Source organism: Mustela nigripes, chromosome X (genome assembly GCF_022355385.1).
Source record: "Mustela nigripes isolate SB6536 chromosome X, MUSNIG.SB6536, whole genome shotgun sequence".
In the NCBI taxonomy this organism is placed as follows: Eukaryota; Metazoa; Chordata; class Mammalia; order Carnivora; family Mustelidae; genus Mustela; species Mustela nigripes.
Window position 1 is genome coordinate 36,356,406 of NC_081575.1, and position 23,863 is coordinate 36,380,268.

General features: G+C 43.9%; 1 protein-coding gene across 1 annotated transcript in view; it reads left to right on the forward strand.

Moving 5' to 3' along the window:
- Positions 1-23,863, forward strand: part of TRPC5 (transient receptor potential cation channel subfamily C member 5) — a 135,033-nt gene that overhangs the window by 95,529 nt on the left and 15,641 nt on the right. The window contains exon 6 of the mRNA XM_059384723.1: positions 3,339-3,534. Within this exon, the coding sequence (XP_059240706.1) occupies positions 3,339-3,534 (196 nt within the window). The remainder of the gene's footprint in view (positions 1-3,338; positions 3,535-23,863) is intronic.

Below are 23,863 nucleotides of genomic sequence, written 5' to 3' on the forward strand. Positions count from 1 at the left end.
AAAAAAAAAAGTAGTACTCTTTAAAAAAAAAATTAAATTTTAAAAAACCATTTTAGAGATGAGGAAACTTGAAGTTTGAAGGTATTTAAGTTTTCCAATCAAATAGTTGATAAGGGCAGGAGTCTGAAAGTTTGCTCTTAGCCACTCTCCTATACTGTCACTGTGATATATGCCTTTGTGGAATCAGGCTAAGGTACTGTGGGAGAACAAAAGAGGGACATCTAACCCAGCCTCATAAGGAAGGAGGCAGGGCAGGACAAAGAGGTGGGCAAAGAAGGAGACAGGATGAAAGTGGAAGCTAGAAGTTTGGGAGGATGGCAGGAGCATTCCATCCAGAGTTAGAAGCTTAGGAAATGCATGATAGAATAAGAAATTGCAAGCCTGGGGAACTGCAGAATGGGCATGTGAAATCCAGGATGACATGACTGCTCGATCCCTGGACCCTGGAGTTATGACCTGAGTTGAAGGCATACACTAAACCACCTGAGCCACCCAGGCACCCCTTACTGAATGTTTCTATGCTCGAGGTCATTCAACTTCCAGAGACCCTGGTTTTTCAAACTACCTTTCCAATTTTCTGCAATTCCTTTCTGTTTTTCTGAAACACACCCACCCTGGCTTCTGCTCTCCAGCTACCAGCTAGCTGCTTGTGCTATTGCTGGCCTCCCACCTGTCCTGATTTCAGGTGGCCCCTGGCACATCCTGGTTGTGCCATCTTAGTAGAACCAGACTCCTGAGCCCCTTATCTTTCCCATTTTTAATATGCTGCCTGGCTCTGTAATGCACTGCATTTGCTGGCCCTGACTTTTAGTCTCTCCTAGAAATTCGGACCCTGTGCTAAGTCTGACTTGCCATATTCTGGTTCTTGTGCCAACCGGCCCCCTGAACTCCAGTCTCTCATCTTACTTTTGATTCCTCAAATGCTTCACAAGCCAGCACTTATCTTCATCAGATAAAAAACAAATTTCTTCCTTCTAGGCTAGCCAGGTGATGCTGGAAAAATCATGGAAGTTACCTATGATGATAAAGAGAAAAGCCATGCAACTGGTTGAAAAGGGCCATGTGCATGTTGCCCAGACAGCCCTGAAAGAGACTCCATGAGAGTCAGGCCAGTGCAGACAGAGCACAGCCTTCATCAAAATGACTAACCCCATGGTGCTGCCGACTGGCTGGGCAGTTGTCAATGGGACTTGGAGTCTTCTAGACTTTAATCCACTGGGAACAGTAATAGTAATAGCTAATAAGTATTCATTCATTTATTCAACAAGTATGATTCAGTGCCTATCGTGCCAGGTACAGAGTAGCTGTATGTCTCTGCCCTCCTAGAGTTTACATTCTAGTGAGGATGTATTTCATTTAAATAAACATTTAAATGAAAAATTACTTCTTATAATTTTAGGGAGTTTTAAATGTTACAAAGAAAGTTAAATGAGACGGGATGCCTGGGTGACTCAGTCGGTTAAGCATCTATCTGCCTTCAACTCAGGTCATCATCCCAGGGTCCTGGGATTGAGTCCTGCGTCAGGCTCCCTGCTCAGTGGGGAGCCTGCTTCTCCCTCTCCCTCTGCCTCTTCCTCTGCTCCTGATCTCTCACTCTATCTCTCTCAGTAAATAAAAATCTTTTTTAAAAAGACAAAGAAGGGGCGCCTGGGTGGCTCAGTGGTTAAGCCGCTGCCTTCGGCTCGGGTCATGATCCCAGGGTCCTGGGATCTAGCCCCGCATCGGGCTCTCTGCTCAGCAGGGAGCCTGCTTCCTCCTCTCTCTCTCTGCCTGCCTCTCTGCCTACTTACGATCTCTGTCTGTCAAATAAATAAATAAAATCTTTAAAAAAAAAAATAAATAAAAAAAATAAAAAGACAAAGAAAAAAACTGGTGGAGCTACTTTTGGTAGCATGACCGAGGAAAGCTTCTTTGAGGAAGTGACATCTGAGCTGAGACTCCAGTTACGTTAGGGAGATGGTCATGCAGAGATATGGGGAAGACCACTTCCAGATAGAGGGAATCATTAAAACACTTCCCACATACCCTCTAAGTGAACCCAAGAACAAATGCCTAAGCCTCTCAAAATATATTGTACCCCCAAAGCAACACATTTGGAGGACACATGGGTGGTTCAGTCAGTTGGGCATCTGACTCTTAACTTCAGCTCAGGTCATGATCTCAGGGTCGTGAAATTGAGCCCCGAATCAGGCTCTGTGCTCAGCAGGGAGTCTGCCTCTCTTTCTCTCTCTGTCTCTCTCTCTCTCTCCTTCTTCCTCTTCCCCACCCCCTGCTCATGCTCTCTTTCTCTAAAAAAGTTTATTTAAATGAATAAATTTTTAAAAAAAATTAAAACAACATATTTTGAGCAATAGAAAAAGGGCATCAAATCTTAAAAGTAGCATTTCTTATGTTCTGCTCCTCATCTGTGTGCGTGAGAAATTGTTGATTTCTGCTGTTGGCTGCCTTTTATTGCTACCAGCACAGACTTCAGAATATGAGGCCAAAGAAATCCTAGACACTGAAAACATATCACTGCAAACTTACATATTTGGAGACTAGAAGAGGAAACAATAATATGTGAAGCCATCTAATATAAAATAATGCAGTGGTTTGGGGAGGTCAGATGGAATTGGATTTGAATTTTGACTCAGCACTTACAGCTGAGTGACCACTGAATCTTTGTTTCCTCAGCCACAACAATAAAGTTTTATAAGGATATTAATGATCATGTACGGAAAAGTGCTTAACATGTTTATAGATAGTAAGTTCTCAGTAATTGTTGGTTAACGTAGTGTTTAAAATAATCTACACAGTGTGTTAGTTCAAGGATCCCTAAGCTCCTCCACTGAGCTTAGCACCCCCCTGGGCACTGTCAGAAGCATGAAAGAAGTATCAGAAATGGTAACTTGTTCACATTCACTTGACTAGCAAATGACAGAGCTGAGATTTTAACCTAGAACAATCTAACCCAAGCCACATATTCTTAACTACTCATTTACTGCCATTATGTAATTAGGAAGGTGATAAATCACATGGTCTCAAGATGAAAGAGAAAGTTTGGCAAAGGAGCCCTGGAAAGAACTCTTAGAAAAGCATAGGCTCTGTGTAGACTGAGAAGAGAAAGAAGGTATTCCAGGTGGAAGGGGAAAACCTAGGAGACAGAAAGGGTACCAAACAAATGAACCCACCTGATTGCATTGTCTATGGAAAGAGACCAAAATAGTGTGACATCATCAGTCTCCTTGTTGGGACATAAATCTGACAGGCCCCTTATTAAGCAGATTCCTTCACATTTTCTATCTCTTTTTCTTGCCCTTCCTAGAGAATTAACTAACCTGCTCTTCTACCTCTTTCAGGCTCTTCGAAACCCTCCAGTCACTCTTCTGGTCTGTCTTTGGCCTTTTAAATCTCTATGTCACCAATGTAAAAGCCAGACACGAGTTCACAGAGTTTGTGGGAGCTACCATGTTTGGGACATACAACGTCATCTCCCTAGTTGTGCTGCTGAACATGCTGATTGCCATGATGAACAACTCCTACCAGCTTATTGCCGTGAGTACCTTTGCTTTACAGGGGGATTGCTTCATTGCAGGAGTGGTCACATTGGCCCCAGAGCCCACTGGAAGCTCAACGAAGCAGTGTGTCTGCGTTGAGTATTATCTATTAGCTTTCCCAGTTGTTAGAGTGAACTGTTTCTCTCGAAGGCAGCTCGGTTTGGAATCTGAGTCCATTGAATCCCAGTCATCTAGAAGAGGATGCTCTAGTTAATAGGACTTTCTGGTAGCCTCTTAAAAATATGTTTAAAACTCTGAATCCATTTTCTTGCCTTAGAAAGGAGAGCTCAGGAGGTATGGGCACAGTCTGGCGCTACTAATCTCCAGAGTGGATTGAGCTGATTGGATCCTTTGGCAGAAGGGTCTTCTTTCCCTCTTGCAAACTTGTTCCTTACAAAACTGAGCATTCCATTGCCAAAGACAAACTTCTCAGACAGAGAGTGACTATTTTTTGATCAAGTATAGATGAGTAATTACAATCCACCATGTGACCCACTTTAGTAGAGTCAATCACTGAATCATTTTTTGACCATGGTACTACCATTTAGATCAGCAATATTACCCTAAACGAGAAATAGTGAAGGCATACAAGGGATCAGTCCAGGCCCTGCTCTGGTTTTTGATGCCAAAGTAAGTATCAAACCTTAGTGTATTTTCTTATGATTTGCCTATCTTATTTAGAAATGGAGTATTAGTAAAGGAGTTCTGGCTATCTGAGATCCTGTTTAGTTGAGAATCAGTGGATTTGGATGCTTAGTTCATATTAAGATATTAGATCAACCCCATGGGTCTATCTGTTGCTAAAAGTTTTTGCTCTAGCATGGAAGACAGATGAAAAGACCTGACTCCTCTCTTCCTTCATTGATATCATTTCTCAGATTTGGTCTGCCACTGAGGAATCATCTAGCCTACAAAAAAACAGCTTAAATTATTGGTTATATAAATATAAGCATGCATATAAATATATACATAAATATACATGGATTTTTACACACATAGGTACACACACATATTGTCCATATTTCTTACATATTCTGGTGATAGTGAACATCTGTGATCCATTTTAATTAAGGACAGACCAAAGAGAAGTGGGTTTATGTTGTAGCAGGTGGCTTTAGGAGAAATTTCCTAATCATAAATAGCAATGACATAGTCTTCTAGATGGGTTTGTAGAATATCTCTCACTGGACAGTTTAAAGAAATCAGAACATGAAAGTACCCATTAGGATGGTTTAGATTTTAGGTGCTTAGGTGCTGGTGTATAGTGAAAAAAGATATTAGGAGTTAGAAGACCAGGAACTCTAGTCCTAGTCCTGTTATTTACAACTTTGACCTTGAATAACTTACTTGCCCTTTGTGGGCCTCATTTTCTTCATCCAAAAAGTGAGAGGGTTGAAATGGATTGTCTTTATTGAGATATAATTGACATATGGCATTGGGTAGGTTTAAGGTGTTCAATGTGATGATTTGATACATATATATTGTGAAATGTTCATCATAATAACATTAGTGAACACACCCATAACGTCACATAAATGACCTTTTTTGGTGAGAACATTTAAGATAGCAACTTTCTTAGCAACTTTCAAGTGTACAATACAATATTGTTAACTAGAGTCACCATATAAGACATTAAGTTCCCAGAACTTATTCAGCTTCTAACTATAAATTCATACCCTTTGACCAATATTCACCATTTCCTCCAACCCTCTCAGCCCCTAGCAACCTCCTTCTACTCTCTCTCTGCATTTGACTTTTTCAGATTCCACATAGAAGTGAGATCAGATGACACTGGTTTTCTTCTGCTTTAGTATTGGTCTTAGTATAATGCCCTCCAGTTTCCATCCCTCCAGGACTGTCTCCTTTCTCATGGTTGAGGAATATTCTGTTGTATATAGACACAGCATATTTTCTTTATCCATTTGTCTGTCAAGAGACAATTAGATTGTTTCCATGTCTGGTCTGTTGTGAACAATGCCACAGTGAACATGGGAGTGCAGATATTTCTTCAAGATGATGGTTGCATCTTCTTTGGTTATATACCCAGAAGTGGGACTGCTGGAACATGTGGCATTTCTATTTTTAATTGTTTTGAGGAACCTCCATTCTGTTTTCCACAGGGGCTGCACCAATTTCCATTCCCACCGATAGTGCACTGAGGTTCCCTTTTCTTCACATTTGCACCACACTTGCTATCTCTTATCTTTTTGATAATAGCTCTTCTCTAACAGCTGTGACATGATAGCTCATGGTGGTTTTGACTTACATTTATTTCCCTGATGATTACTGATGTTGAACACCTTTTCATGCACCAGCTGGTCAAGTCTGATGCAGTGGTCTTTAATATCCCTGTTGTCTCTGCCATCTTGTGAGTCTGGATGTCTAGATGAACAGGCTAAACTCACAAGGTCCCTTCTAACTCTGAAATGCTGTTCATCTGCTGCTTTTGAAATGGGATATCACTCCATTTTATACTTCTCTATCTCAGTAGTTTGAACCCAACCAGACTAAGAACTCTGGAATGATCTATGCTCACTCCAAGTCTGTCTGTATAAAGGGGACAGGCCTAAAATCTTAGGGGGTTATTTTTCCACCCTCATGCCTAGTATCCTGTTACCCTGCCAAAGATGGCAATATTCATGCTGAGGCACTTGTCATTTTCTCCCTGGGTGTCTTGCAGCTGATCACTCCTAATGCAGTGGAAAACAAAAGAGATTTTCTTGTCACCTAATACAGGTCTGTGTTGTCTCCCACTGAGCTCAGTGACATTTTGCTAGGAAGGGTGGAAATAATCAACTCTGCTCCCTTGTCACCACCTGCTGGTAGCAAGTTGTGTTTTAATGTAACTGACTGTTGTACCTGAGGAAAACACCTTAGCTTGAAGAGAGCTTGGGGGTGTAGGGGTGAGGGTTTGCTGGAAGATGGCCTGAATCGGGTCTATACTATCTCATACCTATGGACTCATGGCCACCCCTTCTGAATACTGCCTCCTACTTTGGGATCTTCTGGTAATGTGTCTTTATCATTTGGAACTGGATCCAGGGGGGTCCTGATATTGAACAAACTGATTACAAAAACATCGGGATCTGTCTGAGCAGTAAAGACAAGCAAGCAGGTTTGATTCCACTTGCAACATCTCCACTTCTGTAGTCAACATAGTGTGTAGAAGGGCCCTGATATGGAGGAAATGTCATAGGAAGGGAAGCCATTGAAGATAAGTCTCTCCTACTTCAAAAGGGATCAACAAGCTGACTCGGTCTAAGGGGAGACTCAGTTGTTGACATGCTTTTACTGGGAATATATCTTGTGTACATCATAAGAAGGGGGCTCAGGAGCACCGTTTAATAGCAATCCCTTGGAAGGTCAAGCTCCTTCTTGATGCTCTGCGCAGGGTACAGAGCTGCTGGTGGAATAAAGACATGGCTCTTAAGAACTTCATATATCTAAGCCAGAGGAGGCTCCAAAGCAGTCATAGGTAGTCAGCTTCAAGATACAGGGAAGCAAGGATCACTCCAGGCCTGTGCTCTGTGGTCCCAGCCAGCATCATCAGGCAAAAAGCAGGCCACATTTTATATTATTATTGTTTGTGATTAGCATTGATTTCCTCTTCTCTGTTTAGGCTTTTCTCTTCCTTAAGCTGCTTATTTCTCTCTGTAACACTTCTCTAAATACACCCACCTTGTCCCTGCTGTTCCTCATGTGTATGTGCCCAGTTCCATCAAGTGAATCTGCCCTTGAGACCATTTTCATCAAATTCTCCCTTAGGAAAACACAAGGTCAGAGGGACAGACAAGCCCCACGACATTCACTTACCTTAGGCCCTATTCCTACCTCCAACTCACCTATAAAGGGGAATCTCTTTTGCCTGAGGCTGGTCCTCACAAAACATGAGGCTTATAATGATCTGTGCGATATAGCCTCATGTGGCAAGTTACTAAGAACCCTCAGTTTCTCTGGCTACCGTTCACTCTGAAGCTTAGATTAAGTAAATAGCAGTTGCCTCACTCAGCCACATCTGCTGTGAGGCTTGGGGAGAGCCCAAATACATAGAATTGATTATCTCCCCCAGGGGGCCAGCATTTGGAGTCTGAGATAATGGATGAAGTTTCCAACAGCAAAAGACAGCTATGCCCGTGAAGACATTCATCAAAACAATCCCAGCATGGCAAAGGCAATAAACAAGGCTGGAAAGGGCCATCGCACACCCGGGAGTGCCAAGGGGGGCAGTTGCTCTTCCTGCCCACCCGGGACCAACCTCAGACTTTCAAAGCACAGAGAAGAGGAAAACTAGCACACTACACAGTGATTTGTAACCCTCTAACCAGGCAGATAACCAACTACTAATCACTGATAGGGCAACAAGTTGGGAAGACATTGAAATAGTCTCATGTCTGTTGGTAAATAGCTGCCACTCCAGCTGTTCCCTCTGGGATGCCCCTAGATCACCTCACAATCCAGCAGGTGAAAGGTGATCCTGGAACAGCAGGTGTTTTGCACATTTCTATTCCAGTGCTATTGCTGACATACATTCTGATTGGTCGGTTTCTTTTTTTTATTGTTTTATTTATTGATTTGAGAAAGAGAGAGGGAGTACGAGCACAGCAGTGGGGAGAGGGAGAAGCAGGCTCCCTGAGGAGCAGGGAGCTGGACATGGGGCTCGATGCCAGTACCCTGGGATCATGACCTGAGCTGAAGGCAGCTGCTTAACTGACTGAGCCACCCAGGAGCCCCTGATTGGTCGGTTTCTTAAACAGTCTGAATCTCACTGTAGTAGGCAGAATCCTAAAATGTTCCCCTAAGATTTCCTGCCCTAATCATCAGAGGACAGTGAATATGATGAGATGGCACATTTGTAATTACGTTGCATACGTGGCAAAAGAGATTTTACAGATGTAATTAAGGTTACTAATCAGGGAGATTATCCAGATGGGCCTAATCTAATCATATAAGCCCTTTAATAGCAGAGTTTTCTCCAGGTGGTAACAATAGACGATGTCAGAGATTCGAAGTGTGAGGAGGGTTTCCTGTGCCATTGCTGGCTTGATGATGGAGGGAAACATGGGAAGAAATGCAGGTGGCCTCTTGGAAATGAGAGCAGCCCCCAGCTGACATCCTGCAACAAAGTGGTGACCTCAGTCCTACAACCATGAGGAAGTGAGTTCCGCCAACCACCTAAATGAACTTGGAAGCAGATTTTTCTCCAGAGCCTTGAGATAAGAGCTCAGCCATGCTGACTCTCTGATTTCAGCCTTGGGAAGGTCAGTGTGACTGGAGTGGAGTATACAGGTCAGAGAGAAATAGGAGATGATTTCAGAGTGGTATTAAGAGTCAACAACAAAGTTGGGTCTGGGAGACCTTTGTAAAGACTTTGGCTTCTACCCTGAGTGAAGTATGGAGCCATGCAAGGGTTTTGAGCAGAGGAAGTATATGATCTGACTTACACTTGAATAAGAATATACTGACTGAGAGGCACCTGGGTGGCTCAGTCAGACTAGCATCTGCCTTTGGCTCAGGTCATGATCCCATGGTTCTGGGATCGAGCCCTGTGTTGGGCTCCCTGCAGGGAGCCTGCTTCTCCCTCTGCCTGCCACTCCCCTGCTTGTGCGTGCTCTCTCTCTCTCTCTCTCAAATAAATAAGTAAAATATCTTTTTAAAGGATATGCTGATTGAGAAAAGACAGAAATGGTGTAGCAACCAAGACAGAGATACCAATTATGAGATCACTGCATTAACCAAAATAAGAGCTGATGGTGGGAAGTCGCCAGATTCTAGGTATATTTCAAAGCTACATCGAATTCTGATGGACCAGATGTGGGGTATGAGCAAAACAGAGGAGTCCTGGATGATATCAAGACTTTGGGCTTGAGTAACTGGAAGGGTAGGGTATTCCCTTACTGCAATGGGGAAGAGTAGTAAAGGAGAAGGCTTAAGCCTGGGACAGAGATCCAGAGTTAGGTTTTAGACATGTGGAGTTGGAAATGCCTGTTAGACATCTGAGTGGAGATGTCAGGTAGACAGTGGTCTACATGTCTAGCAGAGAGGTCCAGACTGGAAAGAAGAGATTTGAGAGTCACTATGTGAGAGTCACATTGAAAGCCATGGGACTCAGAACAATCACTAAGGGAGTGAGTGTGGATACAAAAGAGAAGAGATCCAAATGTGAGGAACTCCAGTGTGTAGAAGTTGAAAAGATAAGATAGTCACCCAAGGTGATTGAGAAAGAACCACCAGAGAGGTAGGAGAAAATAAAGATAGTACACTATATTATAATACTCTATTATCCCCAGGAGATGGATAACATATGCTAAAGAGTGGTAGAAGCTGGATTTGAATTGAGGTAGTCTGACCCCAGCACTCATTCATGGAAGGAACTGCTACCCCATCACACAGACCTTGAGGACAGGAAGCACCTGAACTTCACTTTCACTGCCAAGTCCCCAGCACACTTTCTCATCTTCCCTAGTTACATGGCAACCCTGAACCACCAATCTACTTGTCCTTTCAGTTCCAGTGACCAAAGATTTCATGAGCATCAGAAAAATGGATACTTCATCTAACATACCTGTATCCCTCATCTTGCTCTCAAGAACTGCTTCTTAAGAAAACAGAACAAAACATAACCCTGCTAGCTTTCAGTCCCACAAAACAATCCAAACTATGGAAGCTCTAAGTCCAAGGGATAGTAGAGCCTCTTTCCAGGTGAAGGAGCTGCTCAATTCAACCTGTAGAAATTTGATGACATTGGAGCAGAGCCATTTCAAATTTTAATAACTGTCTCTTTCCTTTGGGATACCCTCAAGCAACCTAGACATAGATTTTTCTCGTTGTAGCTTGTGCTTTTCCCTATTGCCAAATGATTCTCTGGAACCCGATCTGGGATTGCTAACTTTCACTAGCAAGAAAGCAGACATTCAGAACGACCGAGGATGTTTTAATAGTGCCCCCACTTTGGGTGATATGGAAACTATGAAGACCTGCTAATAATCCCAGATCAGTGAACAACTTACATTTCTTGGTAGGTTCTGAAAAATACACAAGGACTTGGTGCTCTAAGTGATATAAAGGTAGACAGAGTTGATGTGTTTGAGGAGCTTAAAGTCTAGTTCAGAGAGAGAGATCTGACGGGTAAAATAATAATTGTAGTATTATCATGATTGTATAGTAACAGTGATTACAGAGAAAATGGGCATAGAAGTCAGACTGCCTGAATTAGAAACCTGGACTAAGTGTGGTTTGAGGCAACTTGACCTCTTTCAGCCTCATATGACTTCTCTGTAAAAGGATGATAATTAAGGTTTTTTTCTCTCCTTCTGACTCTCAGACCCATTCTGTTCATTTTCTTCTCTGCTTTGTATCAGCCTGCCCTTTGGCTTCTGGGTAGGTTTGACCAACCCAAAGGTAAAAAAAAGAAAAAAATAAGGGAGGAGCTTGGATATTTCTTCTGCATCCCAAGCCCCACTTTTTGTGGTACGACCAGCAGCAGCTGTATTTCCCATGGGGCTCACGTCCAACTAGCACCAAGTATCCCCTTTCTCCTTGGCCCCAACTTTTGCAAGACATCCGCATCTTCACTCTAGCTCCCACCAGATACCCCATCTCTGGGCTCTGGTAATACCACTTACCACCTCTTCCAGTTGTCCTTCCAACTCTAGGGATAAGATGGGATTCTTATTGCTGCTGAGTTGATAACTCTCTGAGCTGTCTCACTGTCCTGTTTGGCTTCTTATTTCTTCCGTCATCGATATATACTAATCCCTGTTTTAAATTTTCTGCTTGAAAGACCTAGAGTGATTTCCACTTGTCTGGCTATAACCCAACCTATCTGTACCTCTCTGATCAGGTGATTGTGGGGCTGGTTTATGAAAGACAGATGGGGCTGAGTCTTGACGGTCAAATTTGGAAAGACAGAAAAAGGCAGATAACCCTCAGATCTCATTTCTAACAGGGAAATAGTTTGCACATCAGCAAGGATAGGCCTGGTATTGATTGAAAGCAACAAGGGTATAGGAGATGACTTCTTTCTTTTCTGCCTCCTCTTCTTTGATTTCCCATGAAAATATCTTCAAATGGGGGGGCACCTGTGTGGCTCAGTTGGTTAAACGTCTGCCTTCAGCTGAGGTCATGATTCCAGGGTCCTGGGATCAAGCCCCAGGTCTGGCTTTCTGTTCAATGGGGAGCCTGCTTCTCCCTCCCCCTCTGCATGCTGCTCCCCATGCTTGTCTTCTCTCTCTCTTTCTCAAATAAATAAATAAAATCTTAAAAAGTTAAAGAAAATATCTTCAAATGGGAATAATGTCCTCCCTGTGAAAATAGGGACTATGCCCCAGCAATGAGGAGAAGCATGTAGGGGAAATCGTACCTCTAGGAGCTGGATGACCAAGTTCAGAGCCTGCCTTTAGGAAAATAATTTTAAAAGATGAGGTCTGTTCTTATGGCTTCTCACATCCCCACTCTGAGTCTTTATACTGCCCTCCACCTGACTCAGCATAGCACCCCAGGCTAATTACCTTGCCTTATGTGGACCTCACCTCGGACAAGCCCTTTGACTCCAACCTCTAGGCCTGAGCCGAGCTCTTTCTCAGTGCCATAAGGCTTGGAGAAGTCAGTGATAAGTATGCAATGAATATCTAGGATACCAACAGACTTTATTAATCTGATAGGCATTCAACTGTTTCCAATCTATTATCATTATAGCTACCATCAATAATAACTACCATTTATGGAGCACTTAGTATATGCCAGACACAATACAAAGCACGTTTCATACATATTTTCTCATCAAATTTTTACAACAACCTTGTGAGACGGGTACTATTATTAACTCAATATTATAGGTGAGGAAACTGAGGCCCAGAGCACAAAGTGACTTACCCAAGGGCACACTTTTAATAATGGCACTGGCAGGTGTCTCTAATCCAAAGTTATCACAATACTATACCCACCCCTTTCCCTGCCTGCATTTCAACCCCCCCAGACCTGGATGCACACTCCTCACCCCCAACCTTGGACTCCCTCAGCTTTATCCTTCTACTTGATTCACTGATAAAGAGGATCTCCTGACTTCTAATCAGAGGGCTAGACACTAAAGAGTCTTTCCCTTGGTTCTAGAGACTCGGGGCCTTCCATTTCTCTGAGCTGAGATTCCCTGCCCTTCTCCCCCTCCCCCGAAACACACACACGCACACGCACAAACACACACACGTGCACGCGTGTGCCCTGGCTCTCTTTTTCTCCTTCAGTGTGCCTGTGTGCACTTCGAACTTCCAGTTTCTTCCTAGCTCTGCCCTGAATACCACCTGCCTCCTCGGTGAACAATCACGCAACCCATGTGAGATAATCACACCCACAAAGGGTAAAAAGTTCAGCGCTCTCAAGCTCATTTGCATGACAAGAATTCCTCCTTCAGCTTACACAGACTGCCTTGGCACCTCTCACGCTGTCGCTTCTCCTTCCCAAAAGCCTCTCTTGAAAGTCTGTCCTCACAAGCGAGCGGGCTTCTGGAAGTCTCAAGAAGAGGAGCATTCTCTCTGCTGATGCTGCAGGGGGCACCAAAGGCTGACTTTTCTGATCGCTGCATCTCGCCTGGGCCTGGCCTTCCCCCTGCTGGTCTAACACAGAGACGGATTCCTCTGTCGCTCCGCATCAAGGCACACTCCTCAGTTTTGTCGGCCAGCTGTCTGAGAGCCCGCATCTGCTTAGGACAAGAGCTTTCCACCTCAAAATGCTGAAGGTCTACTTCCAACAGCCGCAGCAGCCTTTGATGCCTGCTGCTACCTAGTTATGATCTTGGTCACAGACAAAGAGGAGATGGGGGCAAAAGGGAAGAAGGCAATGACGGGAAGTAGCTTTCCTTCCTCATGCTAAAAGACAACCGGACAGGGCAGACGGCCACACTGCTCCTCTGCATCCCAGATTCTCCTGTCCTGGATGCTCAGCAAGAACATCCGTACTTGTTGTGGTGACTCTTACCTTGGTGACTCAAACCAAGCAAGACCAACTATGCAAGTGACAGGAAGGGCTTCATGCCCCAAGAATTCCTCTGTCCATCTGTGGGATGATGTCCTTGGCTCTTTCACCCATTCATTTAACAAAAAAAAAAATCTCTCCTGGATGGATAAATGAATACATTTCACAAATATTTTTTGAGAGACTATACTGTACTATACTACATTCTTGTTACTGGGGGCGCATTAGGTGACAGGTGAACAGGACAGACCCCTCTTCTCATGGGGTCTACAATCACAGAACCACAGTTTCAGACTTCTCTTGCAATTTCATTTCTTCCTTGAAGAATGCCTTTAACCTTTTTAGGGTCATGGATTGCTTTGATCATCCGCTGAACATGGACAAGAAAAGAACAAAGGTGATCAAATTTAGCATAAAATCTCAGAGGATTCACAAACCTCCTCCTGCTGTCATCCAGAAATCCCTCACCTAAAGACCTGTCCCCGGTTAGCATGCAAATATGTGTTAAGCTATTAGGAGGTCACTTGTGACTCAGTGTAAATAAATCTGATCCCTTACTGAGATCAGGTTTGCACAGGGGGCCAAGCGAGTGAGAAAGACCATGAGGGAATAGTGCCCAAAGACTGTGGAAGGGACACCAATAATAAGGAAAAGAGATTAGAGGCACTGAAGGAAAATGTCATCATCATCACAGCTTTGCAAAGGATCAGGTCTTGCAACAGTCCCTAAGCCAAAGGTGACTTCAGCCACTCTAAAATAACAACTATCAACGGATGATCCATGTCCATAAAAATGACCATGTTTGTATTTCCAGTGATTTCAGTGCTTAACCTTGGGAAGAATTGCTCCTTGTGGAAGACCTTACCTCCTTACGGACTGGTCAAAGACCCATGGCCAAAGGGCATTGTTGGGAAATAGGGTTCTTCTTGGATTCTGCTTGTTCCCATTACCATTGTTTTGGGCACCAAGAGTCAGTTGACTGGAAAGCTAAGTGGTACGAATAATCTGTGATTTCTGAGCAAGTGAGGTTTAGAAAACAAACACGAGCTCGGAGTGATCACTATTAATAAGGCCTCTCTCTTCCGTGGTCATCGGCGCCCTGTGTTGTAGCCCAAATCCATGTAAGAGACAGCACAGGCCAGGAGGTGTCCTTTAGCTACAACAGAGAAGTCACAATACCCAGAAGGAGGTAACAACCCGCTGCATTACTCTTTCTTTCACTTGAGGTCTGACAGCGAAGTTATATTACATCAGCTGTCAAAGTAAATTTGTTTTTGTTTGAAAGAGAAAAACAGAGGAGTTTGGGGAGTAAAACTTAAGAGAAAAAGTCATTGTATTTCTTTCTTATCCTTCTTTCTTCTGTCACAGGATTCTGCTTTTTCCTGTTTTCTTTCCCAGTTTCCCCTGGGGATTTGGCCTTATATAGAAGTTCCATAAAATTCTGATTTCATCACAAAAGCTTTATGACAAATATTTATCTCTTAGTTGCTCTTAATAAATGTGGCATTTCTGGAAGCTCCCAGAGTTAAAGAAAAGAAAGTATTCTGGATCCCCTAATTCATTAGAAAATCAACATTATTAAAGAAGGTTCGAACTATTAGAATCCTCTCAACTAACTCCACCAAAATTCCCATTGGCCTTGCCCTGAAGATTCCTGGAGGTACAAAGAAGTTTCTAGCACCCAATAAATCTTCTGGGAGATTTTGCTATAGGGTTTTTCTCTTAATATCTCATCTCATACAGGAAATCTAACTAATGCAAGATACGCGATGCTGGAGTTCCTCTATCCTTAACCAGGATATGGGTGTCTGACACATAGTAGGCTCTCACTTAATATCTATTGAATAAATGAGCAAATTCATGAATTCCTAATGCATGTGGCAAAATATTTTAATGTGTGGGGACAGAGCAACTGACAAAGCTGACCAAAGCTAAGCTCCTTGTCCTTGAGTTCAGGGGTTGGCCAAATTTTTTCTAAAAAAGGACAAACAGTGCATATTTTAGGCTTTGTGGACTTTAAGATCTCTGTCACCACTATCCAATTCTGCTATTATAACACAAAAGAAGCATAAGAAATACAAAAACAAATGGGCATGACTGTGTGCCAATAAAACTTTATTTATGGGTGCAGAAATTTGAAATTCATAAAGTTTTTATGTAAAAAAAATTACTCTTCTTTTGATCTCTTTTCAATCTCTTAGAAATGTAACAACCCCTCTTAGTTCTCAAGCTGTTCTAAACCACGTGGCAGGCCAGATTAGGCCTGCAGGCCATCGTTTGCTTACTGCTCTTCTAGTTGTTTCCATATGTATCACTCTTCTACCTTTGTAGACTGAGGCTCTATGAAGACAGGGGCTCTGCTTTAGGTCTTCTTTATATTCCCCTGCTGCCTAGTAACATGGAACCCATCTCAACTTTGTCACTGATTGACAGGGCGAAGCTTGAGGACATTCCTGATCTATAGTTTGTCAACCATGTTAAAAAATGCATAATGCGGATTTATATCCATTGCAAGGGTTTGGTGTTTGGAAATGAATACATTTCTATGGCAATGGGTGGAAGCATTAACTGACTGAAAAGAAATCTGCCTACATGATGGATTTCATAATTATAGTAACATCGCGCTTTATACTTCCCAAAGCATATTTGCATATATTGTCTTATTTGATCCTCATGAGCACTTTTGAGTGTAGGCAATATTATCTGCATGTTATGGATGAGGAAATAGGCTTCCAAAGGTTGCGACTTGACCGGGGCTACATGGCAAGCCCTTTCTTTCTTCCTTCTTTCTTTCCTTCCTAACTTCCTTCCTTCCTTTCTCTCTTTCTTTCTACAAGGACTTGAGAGGCTGCCGTCTGCAAGCAATTAGGTTAAGGTGAATGCAGGGCCCATGACTCCTCAGGTGATGTTAAGAAGCAATGCAGAAAATAGAAGTGTGCCCTGGCACCTGGGTGGCTCAGTGGATTAAGCATCTGCCTGAGGCACAGGTCATGATCCTGGCGTCCTGGGATTGAGCCCCATGTCCAGCTTCCTACTCAGCGGGGTAGGGGGGAGGCTGCTTCTCCCTCTGCTCCTCCCCAACCCACTCATACTTTTTCACTCAAATGAATAAATTATATCCTCAAAAAAAAAAAAAAAAAAAAGGAGGGTGGTCTAGAGAGTTCTGTAAGTCCTGTAAAGAACTGGTAACGTCCTGATAAGTGAGGCAGACGGAGACAGACAAGTAGATTTCCCACGCCCACATGATCAGGTACACCTCTCTCTTCTGCCCAGGCTCAGAAATGGAAGGCCTGACTGAATTAGTCCTGGTTATTTCTGAAAACTGCAGGGTGAGCTCAGCCAACCGTAGTTCTCGCCACCATCTGATTGCTTCTGTCCTGTGAAAGGAAAAGGTGCCCGTATTCACCAAATGAAAGATACAGGCAGGCAGAACAACCTGTGCCTCCTTTCACTTTACATTTCTGGGGACCCCCAGAAAAAGTGACAGCTCAGTGAGCTTCTGGACCACCACATCTGCTGTGAACGGTGCTGCCAAAATTGTGCAGTGTACAACCTACATGGCTGAATGCAAGAGCTCTGCAAAGGGCTCTTCAGAAGCAGAAAAAGCTGAAGGAAACAAGTGGAAAAGAAACTTGGGTTGACAGAGGTCTGGCCAGGAATGTGGTGGGGTCTGTTTTCAAAATCTCTGAGCTTGATCAGCAGGCTCTGTCTCTGCACTTTTTGCAGATACCTTTCTTACACACAGGAATAAACTTGCTGCTTATTGCAAAATCTCAATTGGTGCACTTCCCAAAGAGATGGTACACCTTAGCATCTTGGTGGTTAAGAGCTTGGGTGCTAGGGGTTTCTGGGTGGTTCAGTCAGTTAAGCCTCTGCTTTCAGCTCAGGTCATGATCTTGGGGTCCTGGGATTAAGCCCCACATCACTGGACTCCTTCCTCAGTGGGGAGTCTGTTTCTCCCTCTCCCTCTGCTCCCCCCCCACCCACTTGTGTGTGTACACGCGCGCTCTCTCTCTCTCTCTCTGTCTCCAAATAAATAATTTTTTTTTTAAAAAGAGCTTGGGTCCTAGCATCAACCCAACCCAGATTGGAATTATGGTCCACCAGTTTCTAGTAGTATGTCCTTAAACATGTTTCTTGACTCTGGTGAGGCTTATTTATAAGGAAATGGTAATAAAACCTACCTCAGTAGGGTACAGTGAAACCAATAAGATGATATGCTTGAAAAACCTTACTGATGCTGCCTTCACTGACATATCTGCCTTTGATTTCCAGCAAATTCCTTCTACAAAAAGCTGTCATAAGGGCACCTGGGTGGCTCAATCAGTTAAGCGTTCAACTGTTGGTTTGGGCTCAAGTTACAATCTCATGGTTGTGAGATTGAGTCCCACATAGGGCTCCATGCTGGGTGTGGAGTCTGCTTAATATTCTGTCTTTCTCCCTCTCCCTCTGCCCTCCTCCAGCTGCTTACAGGTTCTCTCTCTCTCTCTCTCAAAACAACAACAATCTGTTGTAACCCAATCTGTGCCAGACTCTAGCGCTGCAATAATGAATAAGACAAAAGTCTTTAACCTCAGTGAACTTTTCTTCTAGTGGAAAGCCTAAGGATAATTAAATGGGGACAAGTCTGTTAAAGTGAGTTGTGATTGTTGGTGTGAGAGAGCAGAGCAAGGTGCTGTGAAGAGAAGCCCAGTCTAAATTGCTTGTTCAGGGCAAGTGTCCTTGATGAAGTGATATTTAAGCTGAGAACTGACAGATAAGAATAAGTCAGCCCTATTTTCCTGACTAGGAAAAAATACAATTAAAACATAAACAGAAAAAAGATTTTCCCCAAATCCCTCCTCTTTTACCCTGGTCATTATACCTTCAGTCATTCTGTGGAGACTCCTGGAGAAGTAAAGCCTTGAGTTGCCAATTTAATTAGGGATGTGAGAGAAGGTCTTAGGAGCCCACTGGGTATTGGTGACCCCACACTCAAGGCTCAGGAGGGCTAGCAGGAGGGGCACCTGGGTGGCTCAGTTAGTTAAGCACCTGCCTTCAGCTCAGGTCATGATCCCAGGGTCCTTGGCTCAAAACCCACATCGGGCTCACTGTTCAGTAGGGAGTCTGCTTCTCCCTCTGTCCCTTCCCACCCCCACTCATGCTTGTATGCAGACTCTCTCTCAAAAAAAATTTTTTTTTTAATCTTAAAAAAAAAGGTGGAGGGCTTAGCAGGAGAGTGAGGAGCAGGGAATGAGGACACAAGAAAGTCACGCTACCAGGAGCTTCTGAGGTGGATTGGGTATGGCCAGATGTTACGGACGTTTCCAGACATTATGCAACTGAATCCTTTTTGAACACTATCCCCATAGATAGTAAGTGAACCAAGTAAGTGGCCGATCTGAGTGGAAGCACAGGGTCAGAAGACTCAGATTCTAGATGTGCTTTACCACTAACTAGACATGTGACCCCCAAGAAGTAATTTCTCCTTTCAGACCTCATTCGCCACACACAGAATAACAACCAGTGCACCACCAACTGCATGGGGTGGGTCTGAGAATCAAATGAGAAAATATGAAAAGTGCTTAGAAAAGCATGAAGCTCTAGATAGGTGGGAAGTTCTGGCGGTCTGATGTCCCTTTCCCAGGGGGAAGCTAAAACACTTAGCATTTTATTTTCTGGCCCATTGTGTTTGAAACTGGCCAGAAATCACTTACATAGAGAAGACAGTGGCTCCAGAAAGCACTCACAGAGTCCCCATGCCAGGACAGCCAGCACCCCTTGTCAGGATGGAGGGCGGGACAATTCTTCCAGCAATGGAGCTTAGTAGGATCTGAGAGTCCAATTAGAGCTTATTTTCTTTGAGGACCACTGGAGATATCATAAGAATAGTTGGGTTTGTTGTTGTTGTTGTTGTTTTGCAGTGATAAACTGGAGGCCTAGAGAAAGAAACATGGTTTGTTTCCATATGAGCTACATATATTATATTACCCAAAGTCTTGTAGTGCTATTCCTCAACCAAAACTTACCTATGCTGGGGTGTCTGAGTGGCTCAGTGGGTTGAGCATCTTGATCTCAGCCCAGGTCTTGATCTCAGGGTGGGGAGTTCCTCGGAGTGTAGAGCCTACCAGAAACAAACAAAACAAAGAAACCCAGCAACAAAGCAACAACAACAACAACAAACTTATCTATGCTTTGTGCTACTCTACTATAGCCCCACCTTCCTCACATAACAACAGATAGTGGTCAGTGGGGTCCACTAGGAAAGAAACACATCCTTAATTTCCAGCATCCAGTTACCCTGAGCCCCATCTTGTTTCCCACCACCACCACCATTTCACACACCCCCACCTTACGGTAGGACAGAGAGGACAAGAAGAGGAAGATAATTGAAACTGTCAAGATGACAGCAGAGGAGGTAGTAAGGGATTGCTATCCCACTGGTTGATTTCACAAGAATGTAGGAACTTACAACTGCCCAAATGTCATTCTGAATCTCTGGAGGTAGATGATTTCTTTGAAGGCAGCAGAGTGGGTCAGAGGTGGATCACAGAGGAGGGATTTCCAGTGACCCAGTGCTGTTACCAATTTGTTTGCCTCTTTCCCTGCCATATGCCTTGGAATCAAAGAGAGAAACAGAATGACAGTCCACTGATTAGGACCTATCTTGTTCTACGAGTGTGCTTGTGTTCCATCCATTAAAGGATCTTTAAATAAACCCCTGTGATGCTTGTGAGAACCTTGCAGTACCATTCTAAAGGTGGAAAGTGGATCCTTCTGCAGTCTCAGGGATCTAGGACACCAGATCAATTTGCAATTGTCTTTTTTTTCCTCCCAGTTTTATTGTCCTCAGTACAGGAAGAATTTCCCTCCCTACATCCTGACAAGGGATGCTGGCCATCTTGGCATGGGGACTCTCTAATGCCTTCCTATGAGATAGGCAACATACATGGACCTGGAGGGCATTATGCCAAGTGAAATAAGTCAGGAAGAGAAAGACAAATATCGTCTGATCTAATTTATATGTGGAATCTTAAAAAAATAAAACTCAGAAAGAAAGCCTCATAGAAAAAGAGATCAGATTTGTCTTCACTGGAGGGGATATTGGAGGAAGGTGGTCAAAAGGCACCAACTTCCAGTTCTAAAATAAAGAAGTACTGGGGATGTAATGTGCAACATGAGGACTAGAGTTAACACTACTGGTATATATTGGCCTGTGTGTGTGTATGGTATGTGTGTGTGTGTATATATATATACATTGAAAATTGCTAAGACTGTAGATGTAGCAATTTCTTATCATGAGGAAGAAATTTTTTGTATCTATATGCAGATATTAATTATACTTACTGTGGTAAACGTATGTAGGTCAAGTCATCATGTTGTACACCTTAAATTCATAGGTGCTATGTGTCAATTATATCACAATAAAACCAAGAGAAAAAAATTATAACTCCTCAGTGTTAAACATTATCAGCCTCCCTCACCCCTGCCCAAAAGAAAACCCAGAGAGTACCAAGCCTCAGGGACCACCAGATATCCTCTCCAGCACCTTTCAGCTCTTTGGCTATATTGTGCACACATTAAGAAAGGCTAGGGGACACCTGGGTGGCGAAGTCAGTTTAGGGTCTTGCCTTGGACTCAGGTCATGATCCCGGGGTCCTGGGACTGAGCCCAGCATTAGGCTCCTTTCTCAGTGGGGAGCCTGCTTCTCCCTCTGCCTTCTGCTCCCCTGCTTGTGCACTCTCTCGTTTCTCTGACAAAGAAATAAATAAAGTCTTTAAAAAAAATAAAGCGTAGGGAGCTGCCTTTGTCCCTCGTCTCCCCCCCCACACACCCTGTATTCCTTCCATAGTAGCCTGATAAGTCAGCTTTGCTCATTTTGCAGGGTGGCCTCATCACATTTATCTTTGGGGTGTAAAGTTCCCCCTGTCCCGTCAATACAGGGATGGAAGGAGGGGTGGCCATGACAGTTATCTTTGGGGTGTACAAACTTCCCGCTGTCCTGTCAAGAGAGGGATGGAAGGAGGGGTGGCCATAGGCAGATAGGGAGGAGGCAGAGCTTCGGACTGCTGAGTACACCTGAACTAGCAGGTAGAATCCCAGAACCAGTGTTACCAAAAGTGCGGTCAACCACCACCTGCATCCAAATCAGCCAAAGAAGCTTGCTAACAATGTAAATTCCGGCTCCTCCCATCCCCGCAGCATCTTCAGTGTTTGTAGGTCTGAAGGGGGGGCCCAGGAATCTGCATTTTGGCAAGCACCCCAGCCAAGTCTAATATTCAATGATGTTTGAGAACCATTTCTGTCAACAAATCCCAAGTAACTCATTTTACTTCAATGGCCACACTCAATAGCTCTACTATTCCTCACTTTTCATAGTGTTGCCCTTTTCTGGAAAGTTCTTTCCCTCCACCTCTGCCTGCAGAAATCCTGCCAATCTCTCAAGGCTCCGCTTAAATATATCCTCTTTTGTAGCGCCTTCCCTGCTTTCTGGCCCCCATTTGCAAACAGCTGGGACCACTCTGGAAGCCCTGAGACAAGATAGTGTTTGCTGTCAGTAGTGGAATGTGAGGGGAGTTAAGAGCAGGAGACTGAAGCCAGAGCATGGGTGCTGAGGTTGAGCAGCTGAATTTGTGCTGGAAGCTAGGTAACCAGGAAAAGAGTAACACGCACCGAGCCCCTGAGTCATCAGAGCAGTAGTCATTCCAACCACTTAGCAACAGAATGGAGGAGAGGGATTCACAGCGGTTTCGTGCCTGGGGAGAGGCTGAAGGAGGGGTGGGGAGGCACAGACACAATGGCCACCCACCAGACAACTGCATATGTTCAGTTGGGAGAAGAACCTGTTTGTAACATCCAATGAGGAGGATCTTGCAGTTTGAGAAGGGTTAATTGGACTACTGAGGAGGCACCAGTCCTCGGGTCCGAGGGACACTGGGGACAATGGTTGGCAGTGAGCTGGCACTGTAGAAAGGACTCTGATATTTTGCTGCTGAGTTTGTGCCCTTGAACTGAGGTCGCTACGAGGGCTCTAAATTAGAGAAACTGATATCAAAGTCACTGCCAGCAGGCCCCAGAGTAATGGGAACAGGGCATTCTACCCACCCAGCCACCTTGGGGAAGAGAGGAAGACAGCCGATTCTTTAGAGATGGGAACTGGCACCCCTCTGGACCACCACACATGCGTAGTAAGCCAGAGGTCAGGATATGGAAGGGAATGACTATACTCACTGAGGGGACTTTCTCCACTCAGGACTTCCAAGAGACCTAGACTACTTCCATATTCTGAAGATTCCTGTATGTTTTTTTTAACTGAATACAAACAAAAATGGAGTTACAAAAACCATGATATATTTTAAATACTTACATCTTTTTTAAAATGGCATTTTTAGCCCAGAGGCAAAACCACAATACAACGGATAGCATTGGGTGAGGTCCAGAAATCTGCATTTTTAACAAATGCCCCATATGCACACCAACCTTTGAGAAGCATGCCCTGAATTCTACCAGAAAAAGAAAGCACTCCAAGCGAGATAGGCTTCCCCTGAAATGCCAGGGAAGTGAATTCTCTCACTTCAGTTTGGGGTGTGTTACTCTCCCCTTGCAGAGAAACAGAGCTGGGCTTCTGCCCAAATGATGTAAGCAGCTACTAGTTAATGTGAAAAAATGCCAAAATATCCCCTTACCCGAAATCACCCTCCAATCAGCCTGCCATGGGGCCCAAGATTCCTGGGAGTAGCTTTTCTTAAAAATTATTATTAGCTCTGCTCTGCTGTGTCGATGCCTGCCACTCTCCCTTTGCATTATGTTATAAAGCTTTCCAGTTTGCTAAGGCAAGATGGTTGCTGGCAGGAGATCTAAGAGAATGCGTAAGATTTTGTCAAAAGCTGGTAAGAAATGGGCCTCATGGTTTGACTGCAAGACAAATAACCTTGAGCTCGGATTTGTTGAGAAATATGAAATTGAAGAGACATGTGCATTTGACCTCGCTATGGCCATGTGTCCAGAATCTGAGCTAGTCAACAGCATTTAAGGGTATGTTCTCCAGTCACAGTACATCACACTGGGACAGTGAAAGGGGATAAAATAAGTAGAAGCCCCGGCCTGCTCTACAGGACCTGATAATCTCAAAGGCAATGCATGGCACACGTGTGAACTAGAACACATAAGTAAATCCATGTGTCATTAAAAGCACATTATGGGGGGGAGGAGTCAAGATGGCGGAGAAGTAGCAAGCTGAGACTGCTTCAGCTAGCCGGAGATCAGCTAGATAGCTTATCTAAAGATTGCAAACACCTGAAAATCCATCGGCAGATCGAAGAGAAGAAGAACAGCAATTCTGGAAACAGAAAAACAACCACTTTCTGAAAGGTAGGACCGGG